Genomic DNA, 12029 nt, shown 5'->3' with positions numbered 1-12029 from the left:
GTGTTTTATTCAACAACTTGTGAATGCATCAGTCACTGATTATTCTTTTTAGCAGAAAATGACCATCAAATGACTGTTAAACATCACAGGAGTGGACCAGGATAATGCTACAACATCTCCCACTTACAACTTAAGTTCCCCTCAACCCTTTTATTTCCATTTCCAGTCTCCACTGAAGTTTTATTTCAAATCTGCCGTCACGAATCGTTTGGTTCGCATTGATAATGGCCAGTGGGGGGAAAATGACCTGACCAGGAAGTGGTGGTCTGTCAATGATTGGAGAATGTCGGTGGGTGTTGCAATGTTTTCCTTATCGCCATTGGACTTCCTCTCCGCCGCTCAAAGCTGCTGCTACTGCGTCTCCAGACACTTCCTGCGCCGAGCCGCAGTTTTTCAGAGCAAGCGACTGTCTGTCGTCGTGAGGGGGGAGACAAGATGAGGTAATTTTGTATTTAGCTTTAATATATCGCGTTTAACTTGGCTTCTTCTGAGCCGGTACCGGTAAAAATACAACTTTAAAAGTTGTCGATGTTCTCGTTAACCCGGGTTTACGGAATCTGACCAGACCGCCTGTTAGCTTAACGTTGTCATCCACCGTTATCTGCGCTAACTTGGTTACCTCCTGAAACACATCCGTAAATGAGACGCAAAATGTTTAATGGGGGCTTCTCTGTGCACATGTGCCGGTATCTAGTCACTTTCAAGATAATAAAGTTTTATTAGTGCCGTAAATAAGCTTGAGATTAAGCTACATGAGTAATAAACTGCTAGCCGCCGCTAACTAGCGGTTTAACTGAACGCTGTGTTGCTCTTGTCAAGGAGCATTTACAGTAGCTACTGTAGTCACAACATTAGCTAGCGGCGGCTATCACTTTGATTTACCGTCGGGTTTCTAATTGTTGACTCCCTTTGCTGCTTGCTGGATATTTTAAAGGCTACGACATTTATGAAAATGCTTCTTCGGTTCAAGTGTGCTGGAACGGTGACTGTTAATATGAGTGAAGTTGTCCAGTTAGCTAGCAGCCTGTCACCCTGCTAGCTAACGTTAGGTGGATGGCTTGGTGCTGTTAAAGTTTTAACGGTTAGCTTTTTAACGTTACTTTAGCTGTATCATCAGCGTTATTGGACGAGCTGTTTAACGCCACTGTTAAGTGTGTTAGTGTCCTTGGTATAAGACTGGTCTTGAATTCAAAGTACAAGATGACCGAAACTTGCCCAAAAATACCCCGAAGTCACTCAACAACAGCCTCATTGTGTTGGGGACAAAATTAGCCTGCTGATATTATTTCTGGTGTCTCCGCCCTGCGTTTCATGGACGTAATATGCAACAATGGACATCAACTGAGGCACTATTTGTGTTTTATCAGGACAGGACGTCAGCCAAGTATCGATTTAGTCTGACCCACAGCTTGCATAACATTTCTGAGCTGTTGTAAAACTTTAAAGAAAGATGTGATGAATTTGGGATACACCGTAGTTTCACATTGACGCGCTAAAGTCTCATTCACTGGACCCTGCTGACATTAAGATTACTGCAATCTACCATCTATGTATATATACACATGATATGGTATAATACATTCATCTTTGTTACTACTATGCTCATGTAGTGTATACAGTATATCCTCATCTTGGATTAATTAATAGTATCTATAACATTTTTAAACGGGCTCACCTATTTCTTTATTGGGAACAATTTGAGATTGTTGCATGCTAATGCCTATTGCAAAACCTCAAAAATTCAGTACCATTTAGGTCAGCAATTTGCAAAATCTCAATCCTAGATTGGAATTGTGAAAGACACCGTTTCCCCAAATCCTGTTAGACAAAAGCCCTATTGAAAAGAATACCAGCCAGATGTGGTCATTCTCATTCCAGCTTTCATGCAAAAATAATGTGGTGTCTCAGCAAGGCAGTTGAGGATGTGTGACTGTTAGTCATTATGTACAAAGACACACTTGGGGTCAAGGGGCATGGTGGGTCTCGGATTGCTTCACCCTGTAACCGTAATCTCTTCCTCTTATCATGATAGTTCTCTGTACTTGCTCTCCTCTAATTGTGAGAATGTGATACGGAATTAGTCACCTTTGCTCAGTGAAATCTGTGTGTAACAATGTATTAAAATATCTACTTCTGCTATTGTGTTTTTCCACTTCTATAATTTACTTTTGTCCTCCTCTCCTCTTTTGTGACCGTACAGGAACAAAGATCTTTGGGAGGGAACGTGAGGCTTGACTCATGGACATTACAATGACGTAAACTATAAGGACTGACCTGGAACTGTCTCCTTGTTTGTCTTTTGTTTTGTTTCTGTTTTTAATGTTTACTTTGTCCAGTCTCCACCTGTCTAACCTAGTGTTCACCCTCTAGTTGTGGAGAACAGATAATGAAGTAGTATACAGGAGTATTTCTTTGGCTGAAACTTTAATGTATCACACTACTGGCCTAGTCTCTCTTTCCATCTGCCTACGTTATCACTGAGATTTAATGTAGCAATATCGGTATCAAAGTTCTTGAAAAACCCTGCACTTATCATATTTTAGTGGCATTAATTACATTTTGGGCCAGCAAATACATGCAACATACTCTACAGAATTCTTTACTTGTGCATTCATTTAATTGCTGCAGCCTCCTTGTTCAATCAAGGTGTGTTTGTATGTCTTATTCATACTTTAATTAATCATTTGCTCAATGCAACTTATAGTTTAGGTTTTGTCCATTTGTGTAATTATTTAAAGATTTATTGTAAATGTCAAGCTGCTCGGCTGCCTCATATTGTTATCGCAATAGGCGGATGTAATGTTAACTTTTTTTTTTTACTTATGCAATCTTTTTGAAGAACACTTTTGTTTCAATGACTGATCTTGTCGTGGGAAATATTCACTTTTAAGTTCTATTGTCTTCAAATATGTTGATGTATTTCTGTACAGCAAACTATAGAAGCTTATGGCTCTGCAGATCAAACTTTGATGGGAGCTTCTAAATGTGACACAAAGACCGATCTTTAGCTGTGTCCATCTTCACTGGAAAATACTCTAAAATATGAACCTTTAAACTGGAAGATTTTTTTTTACAATATCTTTTCAAATGAAGACATACTTTTGAAATGGACAGATGGAAACAGAAACTCAGCAGATTCTTTTGTGACGTTGTCTCTTGAATCCAAACACTGAAGAGGGAGAATGATTTTGAGGAGATTTCAGGGATAAGCTCTGAATGATATATTTTGGTTTTTACCTACAAATCTTGAAGAGCTGCCAGATTCCACTCTTCAAGCCTCTCACTGTAGAAAATACTACCCTAAAGCGCGTCAGACTGACTTTGTCCCGATAAGCCTCATCCACATCATCAGTGAGGATGCGTTCTCCAGAACCATCTTCACCATCCACAGCAGAGGCCCTCCTTCATGGCCAGTTTGCCAGCTGGGGTTCAGGCAGCAACAGCAACAATAACAGCTGCCCCAACAGCCCTGGTGGTCCAGGCGGACTCTCCCCTGCTGCCTCCCCTACTCCGGCTCCGGCCTCCAACTATGCCTTGACCCTCACTCATACCCACATACATATCCAGCGGCTGTCACCGCGGCTGGGAAAAGATGCCCGTCTCTTGCTGCCTTTATCAGAGCTAGTTGGATGCAGCTGCCCTCGTGCCCCTGCGCCCCCTCTTCTGGTGCTGTACTGGTACCCACCAGGCAAGCGACGGAAAGGGGTGTCTCGACGCAGGCAAGTGAGGGCCTACCTGGCAGAAAGCAGGTCTGAAGCTGAGAGGTGGTCGGCTGCTGTGCAGTGTCTACTCCGAGGTGTGACCGTCACTGCTGACACAGGTGAGTGGGTGTCTTACCAGAGGCTTGCTTGTCCAGGGTGGGTGTGACTTGTTATAGGACCAAACTGGTGATGGCCCATTAACATCAATTTGCCCATATTTCCTTACTGCAGACTATTTTGAAATTTGAATTTTCCTTTATTATGACATTCAACATCATTTTGTTTTTCATATTTTTTTAGTCTTAGTTTCCCAGACCCTAAGACCCCAAGTGTGCTCTCTTTCTATTAATAATCCTGGTTGTTGATATAATGTGGCGTAGTTACAGTCAACAGCTTCATCAAAAGGTCAGCATTATACAGTAGATATTTGATTTGCTTTGGCTTACCTCAACGTTAGTCTCCATGACTAATTCTTGAATTCCTGTTTACTATTTGAAACCATGCAATGTCCCCTCATGCCAGCTTGATTTATGCCTCTTTTGTAAATGCTTGCTAAGTATAGCTTAATGTCACAGTGACCCAAGATTTGTCTGTATGTACAACCTTCATAATTTGTCACTGAGGACACAAGTGGGACCAAGAGTTGTTCTGCATTTCAGGGGTTATGTAGCAAAACACAAAGGAGGATTAACACTAATACACACAGAGAGGCTGTGTGTGTTTGGATTTCTTTGTTTCACATAAATCATCTCACATTTAACTAATCCTTCTTTGTTTGTTGCCCTTATCTGTCCTGCACACACGGTCAGTGTCAAATGTAGAGACAAAGTGGGTGGGACTGCTGCAGCTTGCTACCCCTTTCCAAGCGATGTATCCCCAGCCTTAATAATCAAACAGATAGCAAGGCCTTGCTCAGTGTTTACATTCATTTTTCTCACCATTACCTACTGTATGTGCACATTCTTTGCCAGCATCTCCCATCTCTTCCTGTTTCCTTCCTCTGTTTAAGACTTAATCTTTAACCCATTCTCTTTAATCTCTCCACCATTTGTTTTCCTCAGTCTTTACCTATCACACCACTGTCTGCTTCTCCCAACAGAGGTAAAACTGTCATTCAATTTTTAATATTTCTTTTCCCAATCCTCTTTATTCCCCTTGTCTCTCCTGTCCCATTCATACTCTGTTGCAGTTCACCCTATTTTTTCTCTCTCGCATTTTTCTGTTTTACTCCTCTTACCTAATCACTCCATATATGAATCACTTGCTATCTTGATTCGGTCTCAGTTTGTGTGCTTATGAACAATTTAGCTTTGGTAAACTGGGTTTTTTGTTGATTTGCTTTTATATTGCTTGTTGCATAATCCAGGATAATCAGTAATTTCATCTCCTTCCCTGCACTGTTGGCATCCATCTGTACCATACTAAATCTTAGATAGATTTTTGAGCTAACTATAGAAGCTTTTTTCTTTATTATAAGCTACCTGGTGATGTGTTGTCTCTGTGCCCCAGTTGGACAGATAATGAATGATTTATTATTTCACCCCCTTGTTTTATTGAATTCCTATATATGAAATGGTTCTTGGGTCCTTTTCCATGTGTATGAGTTTAAATGATTAACAGACATGCTGCCAGTGTGAAGTAGGTCCAATGAGTGAAATAAAGGAGGCTCAAATGGCTGAATGCACTCAAAGTCCAGGTTTGGGCAACACTATAATGACAGCTCCCAGTTGGCTCGCTTTGCGGTGAACCTCGGGAAACTGTGAGTTTTAACTTATTTATGCTCCCCGTTCTTTTTCATACAGAATTTTCAAGAAGTCTGCTACCTCGTCCCAGACGACTACTGTTATTGGTCAATCCCTTCAGTGGGAGAGGCCAGGCAATGCAGTGGTGTCAGTCCCACATCCTGCCAATGATCAGAGAGGCCAACATCAGCTACAACCTTATACAGACAGGTAACATGCCATGGGCAAAGGCAGATAAAACATTTATTTATGATACATTTCCAGTGTTGACTTACTTGATCTGTCTCAGAGCGCCAGAACCATGCCAGAGAGCTTATCAGAGAGATATCGCTCCCAGAGTGGGATGGCATCATCATCGTCTCTGGAGATGGCCTGCTGCATGAGGTGTGTAATGCTTTTGTTGGAGGGCTAAGCATGGTGTAATTTAGGGGTATTAAAGGGGGGAATTATATATCAGTGAAGATATTTTTGTACCACATGTACACCTTAAACTGTAGCCACCAATAAGATTTCAGGACTTTCTTTGTTGTGTTTCTGCAGGTAATTAATGGACTGATGGAGCGTCCTGACTGGGAACAAGCAATAAAAACCCCCGTAGGCATTCTTCCCTGTGGCTCTGGAAATGCACTGGCTGGCTCCATCAACCACCATGCAGGGTAAACATGTATCCCATTCATATCTGTAAAGTGCGACAAGCGTGTGTGTGTTTTCCAGCCCATTGTTAACAAATGTGAAACTTTACAAATACTCAGTTGTGTGAACACAAAAAGTGTTATTTAAGGACATCGTATCATAAATCATCTCCTCTATAGTTCCTAAAGGAAAACTTTGCAACTGCTGTTTTCACGTTTACAAGTTGACCTTTTTACTTGGAAACATGATGTATTGACTCTGAAAATCATGAGCGTATTCTATTCTGACTTCTGTTGTGATATGACACTATAAATATAATTGAATCGATGATGGTGTGCCGAGTCGACACACTAGAAATTTAACATTTGTTTAAGAGCCCAGCTTTATTCTGCCTGAGTTGAGCTCTGTCATACCACTGTCATATCACATTTGACATATCATCTTGCAAAAGCATGTTTTGTACTTTGTGTTTCTAATGCCAAAATGTAACTTTTATCAGCTTAAAGAGACTAACACAAATGAAGAGTCAAAGATCATGATATGATATATGGATTTATTTTATTTTCATTGTACCGAATCAGATCAACATAGTTAAGTCAGATGTCTTATCTTAAAACAAATTAGTGCAGTACACGTTTGGGGCAGGCCATTCAGGACGGGGCGATTGCTTGGCCCTCGGAAGTACTCGAGAACTGCTCATCACTCATCGACTCCAGGGAAGTGAAGAAGAGTTGTTAAATCTGTTACAGACAACGAGCCGGGAGCTGTGGATGACATGCTCGACTCAATCCGCAGGGATCTGAAGCTCATCTCCCGCTGATGCAAAAAGCTGTTTTTTCAAAATGTGTTAATATTGAATGTGTTGCATGTCCAAGTTGCACCAACTACATGACGTCCTTTGGTCCCCAGCGATATACCTTCTTAGTGTGATGTAGATTAAATTAATGGTTCTCAAGATATGTGAAGAACAAACCCACATCGTAACTTGTTATCTAGATCTAGATATGTGTGAATAGTGGCAGGCCATCTGTATTGACCTGTTGTTTGTACAGTTCTGTCCTTATCTTTACTGACAGGAGGTGTTGTTGTCTTCTTTATATCTCTCTCAGGTATGACATGTGCCTTCGGGAGCCCCTCCTTTTGAACTGCTGCTTTTTGCTCTGTCGAGGCGGTGTCCGACCCATGGACGTGGTCTCTGTGACTACAAGTCCTCCTCCCTCCACCAACAGTCGTACTGCAGCACCCAGGAGACTGTTTTCTTTCCTTTCTGTTGCCTGGGGCTTTGTGTCTGATGTGGATATTGAGAGTGAGAGGTGGGTGTGTGATTGCTTATTAATTGCTAACTCTAAGAACATCCACCATTGGCTTTGATCATCCAAGCATTACTGTAATTCTCCTGCAATTAAATGTAGCTTGAGATAGATAGCTTGACTTGATATCTTTCCTTATTCCAGGTATCGTGGCCTGGGCTCAGCTCGCTTCACCCTGGGCACCCTGGTGCGCATAGCTTCTCTTCGATCCTACAAGGGTCGTCTGTCCTACTTGCCTCCCTCTATTAGCAACACGTCACCAGATGCCACGCCTCCTCCGCCAAGGAGACCCCTCTCCCGTAGTATCACAGAAGGTCTGGACGGCTTCTGTCGACCACCCATCCATCGCACCTGCTCTGACATGGGCATCAGCGAACAGAGGAGCCTGCGTAGGGGTGAGGGAGAGAGGGAAAAAGAGGAGAGGCAGAGAGAAAGGGAAAGAAGAAGGGAGAGGGCTAGGGGAGGAGGGACTGGAGTGGTGAGGGCAAGCAGCCTGGCGGAAGACAGAGAGAGGGAGGTGGAGATGGAAGCAGAAGAGGAGAGGTCAGGGACTTGTTCGGAGAGTTCAGAATCAATTGAAAGGGATGACTCCAGTATGGGAAGGGTAGAAAGGTTGGCGGGGATCAAGGATGAAAGGGAAGATGAGGAAAGGGTAGAGCAAGACTCCAGTGAGATGGAGGAGGAGGAGGAGGATAGGGGGAAGGATGGGGAGGGCAGTGGTGGTGGTTCTGCAGAGGGGGAGAGAGTGTTGCATGCAAGAGAGCTGGGAGAGAGCTGTGGGGTAGACATGGGGCAGGAGGCAGATGAAGAGCAAGAGGATTGTCTCACTTGCCAAGATAACCTTCACGAAGCCAGACAGGCACTAAGAAAGAATTCAGCCCCTTCAAGCCAGATAGCCAACACGCTCTTCAACCAGCCTCTCAGTCAGGAGGCCGACGCAGATTCTGGCAATTCATACGGGGTAGAGGACATGGATCTGAATGGAACCTACTACCAGAAAGAACCCTACCAACTGGACGTTGCTCGTGAGCGATCTCTCACCATCTCCTCTCCCTTTCGTCACTCACCCTTCTCTCACAAGCCGAAGACCCTGGACCAAAACCAGAATGCCACCCGTCCGAGGCCCCTCTCTCTCCTCCAGCACTCCCACTCAAACTCCCTCCCTCCTAAACTCCCCTCACTCTCCCTGTCTCTTTCTCCCACACCCCCATCTTCCCCTTCATGTGCCTCCCCACACTCTTCATCCTACCTCATCCCCCGGCCTAACACCCCAAATTCCACCTCGCACTCACCTTCTCTACGCACACCGTCCTCATCTTTTAACTTTGACATTGCCGAGCCAGCAGGGCCGCTGAAGAACCGTCCTTTTGTCTCACTGCCTTTAAATATCCCTAGAGATGACTTGTTACCCCCCCTTGACCAACCCCTTCCCACCAGAGACTGGGTCACCATTGAAGGGGACTTTGTCCTGGTCCTGGCCCTTTATCAGTCTCACCTCGGGGCTGATCTTCATGCTGCACCCCAGGCCAGGTTCGACGATGGGCTGATCCACCTGACGTTTGTGCGAGCGGGGATCTCCAGAACCACTCTTTTGAGACTGTTCTTTGCCATGGAAAGAGGAACCCACCACTCCGTCAGCTCACCGTATGTGAGCCATATTGCCTGCAGGGCCTTCAGGCTGCAGCCTCTGTCTACACGGGGGACACTCACTGTGGATGGAGAACTGGTGCCCTATGGGCCTCTTCAAGCGCAGGTCAGAAAGGGGGGAAATGGTTTGTAGGTGATTGGATAGGGTGTGACAGTTTTCTTAAGTCAGGGGTTTTGATTCCCTCTAGACCCACCGATACAGAAAGCACATGCTCATGTAACTGTAATATACTTTGTAGTGATGTGCCAGTATTTTGATTGTGGTTAATGTTAAAAGTTTAACTAGTGATTGGCGGAAAAGCAGGTATTTTGTATTATATAAGCTTTAAATTAATTGATTGTTAATCATTCATGGTTGGCAATAACACATTATAAGCATCAATGCTGTGGACTTATATTAATGAGATAATGTGAGACCTCTCATTGGTAATAATGCTATTATTGTATTTCAATATTTCACAGGTTCATCCTTCCATGGCTCGTCTCATCGTTGGTGACTCTGGAGTGAAGATTACCAGATTCTAATCAGGGATTGGTTGAGCTGGTTGACAGATACAGCACTCTACTGAATTATATAATCTCTGTTGTCATCTATACTCCGAAAGAGAGCGGAGAGTATCTGAGAGACTTAAAAAAGCCTGGATTCCAGAAGCTGCTTTTCTGGTGTTAAATGAAAGGGATAACCCACCGAGCCATGCATCATTGGAGCACGACTGCAGGGATTAATAGAGAATTTGAAAATGGATGAAAAATGCGCCTCATTGCACAGCTGTTGGATTATGCTCAGCGTACCCTGAGAAGCATGAAACTGCACAGACGGGATTAGTAAGAGGGAAAAACAATTGAATGTTCATGGATTTTTTGTGTGCAGATGTGCATGTGTTGGATGTATACATAGTAGTATGCATGCAAATAAGCACTACCTGAATGTTGCCTTTCAGAAAATGGAAAAGATCTGATTAAATTGAGAGAAAGTTGTTATTAAACATGAAATGCTATAAATAAATACATTGAGATTCACTTGGGCTAACACCCCATTAAACCGCCCATTAATAAGCCCCAACTTCAATCTTCAACCCCAGCTCAATGTTTGAGGATAAAAACTTCCGTCCATGAAAAAATGCCTTATTTGACACATTGGACAGTTTGTACCTTTGCCCTTACTCTCTCACTTACATAAGAAACCCAAATATTTTTAGTCTCTGCCACCTATCTGTGTCTGTCCACTACATTAAATGCTATGCTTAATTACATAGACATACTGCTAGACCCACTTACCTACTGTTATCTTTGAGCACACTATGCTCCACTGTTTTAAGCATCAGTGGAGAAAAATGTGGAGAAATGAACACTTTGATGACCATTTGGGTCATGCAAGTAGCTCAATGTCGAGCAGCAGCTTCAAGCTTTTCAGAGTCGCTACATTAGTAGGAACAATGGAACCGTTGACTATTACTGACATTTTTACATAATCTGCCTGTTTTTCTTAGCCAGTGGATGCACGATGATGTCAGTGATATCACACTATTGAACATAAAAATATCTGAACTAAGCAAGCTTCATTGTCAGTGGTTTTAGACTGTTGATTTTCAAGAAATGTTTCAGAATCACATAATGAATATATCAGTAATCATATTTAGGAAGCGTACAGGACATTACATGCATCTGTTAAGTAGTAAGTGGTGCATTCATTTTGCACAATGACTGGAGTTGAAGCAGCACAGAAAATCACAACACTTAGAATGCTTTCTAACTTTTACATCTACAGAATAATGAAGAATCTGATACTTTGTCCTAGAAATGGATGCACTCGATTTACACACTAAAAGGTAGGACTGACTGCTTACAAAATCATTTAGAAACTTTAACATCCTGCTGTGGAGAAAAACAAGGGCACAACATTAAAATTCAGCAGCTCTGTGTTGTCAGACTTTTGATCGAGAGATAAATAAGCCTGAGGTAAAACAAATTTCACTGTGAGACATTATCCAGCAGCAGAGCTGATCTGTAGAATTGAGTGATATGTTGGGTTTTAAATGTAAAATACCGTCCTTAGTGAAATCAAACAGCAGTTCTTGGAGCTTACACTTGGAAATTGTTATGTTATGAATACATTTTTGAAATGTTTAAATAAAACCTGCTGATATTCTTTGTCTGGACAAAGGATAAATCATTAGCATGTGCAGTGTATCAATCAGTGAGATCATGTGCCGACTGCTTGGGTCATCATCAATATACTGTATGTCTTGGTCATGCCTGGACAAATCAATGCCTTTGTATATTAAGCCTGTAAATTCTGGCTGTTGATCATGAACTGTTAAAACCTGACTGCAGAAAATGGAGTAAAACTCTTTGCTCACCAGGCCTTTATTTTTCTTCTTTTATTTTTGCTTTTTCCCCCTTTGAGTGAACAATGCAACTAGACTACCACAACTGCACTGTGCTTACACAAGAATACAACATTTTGAGTCTAGAATTGTTAAAGTACCAAATAGAAGAATCTATATCATTTTAAATTGAGTTTTTATGCCAAAATGTTTACTCTCGATGTTTACGAGACTAGTTTACCTTTCTAAACATTTTGTTGTCTATGGCCATAGCTCGGATCATGGTGTTATAGACTAGTTTAATGTGACAATGTCGGGGTATAACCCCTCAATTGATAATGCCATGAAGATGTCAATATGGCCTGCCTGTAATGAAATTGTAACTATTACTAAAATCATATGAATATATGAAAGATACATACACAATGTACAGATAATAGTTATATATGGGTTTGAATAAATATAACTTGTTAAGTTTGTCTGGAGCAAATCTACTGTTTGTCACACTAATGTGTCTTTATATTTATAAAATACAGTTGGAAGTGTTTTTGGGATATCAAGAGAGGGACTTTTCTTTAATCATCAAAATATATCTAATGGCATTGTTTAAAAACGACTGCCCACTAGAGCATACATAACTAAAACAGTTTCACTATTCCAGTGAATTGT

At 42.1% G+C, this 12029-nt stretch overlaps 1 protein-coding gene across 1 annotated transcript; it reads left to right on the top strand.

Moving 5' to 3' along the window:
* Nucleotides 1-361: 361 nt before the first annotated feature.
* On the top strand, nucleotides 362-11854 carry sphk2 (sphingosine kinase 2). Its single transcript, XM_084026650.1, has 8 exons — nucleotides 362-440; nucleotides 2201-3820; nucleotides 5504-5653; nucleotides 5733-5827; nucleotides 5984-6099; nucleotides 7186-7389; nucleotides 7531-9139; nucleotides 9496-11854. Exons 2-8 carry the CDS (start codon nucleotides 3358-3360, stop codon nucleotides 9556-9558), a joined length of 2700 nt encoding a protein of 899 aa, XP_083882776.1. The 5' UTR covers nucleotides 362-440; nucleotides 2201-3357; the 3' UTR covers nucleotides 9559-11854.
* Nucleotides 11855-12029: the final 175 nt, after the last annotated feature.

This window comes from Eutrigla gurnardus, assembly GCF_963514095.1.
Source record: "Eutrigla gurnardus genome assembly, chromosome: 14".
Classification (NCBI taxonomy): domain Eukaryota; kingdom Metazoa; phylum Chordata; class Actinopteri; order Perciformes; family Triglidae; genus Eutrigla; species Eutrigla gurnardus.
The sequence above is the reverse complement of the archived record's forward strand: the minus strand, read 5'-3'. Positions and strand labels throughout refer to the sequence as shown.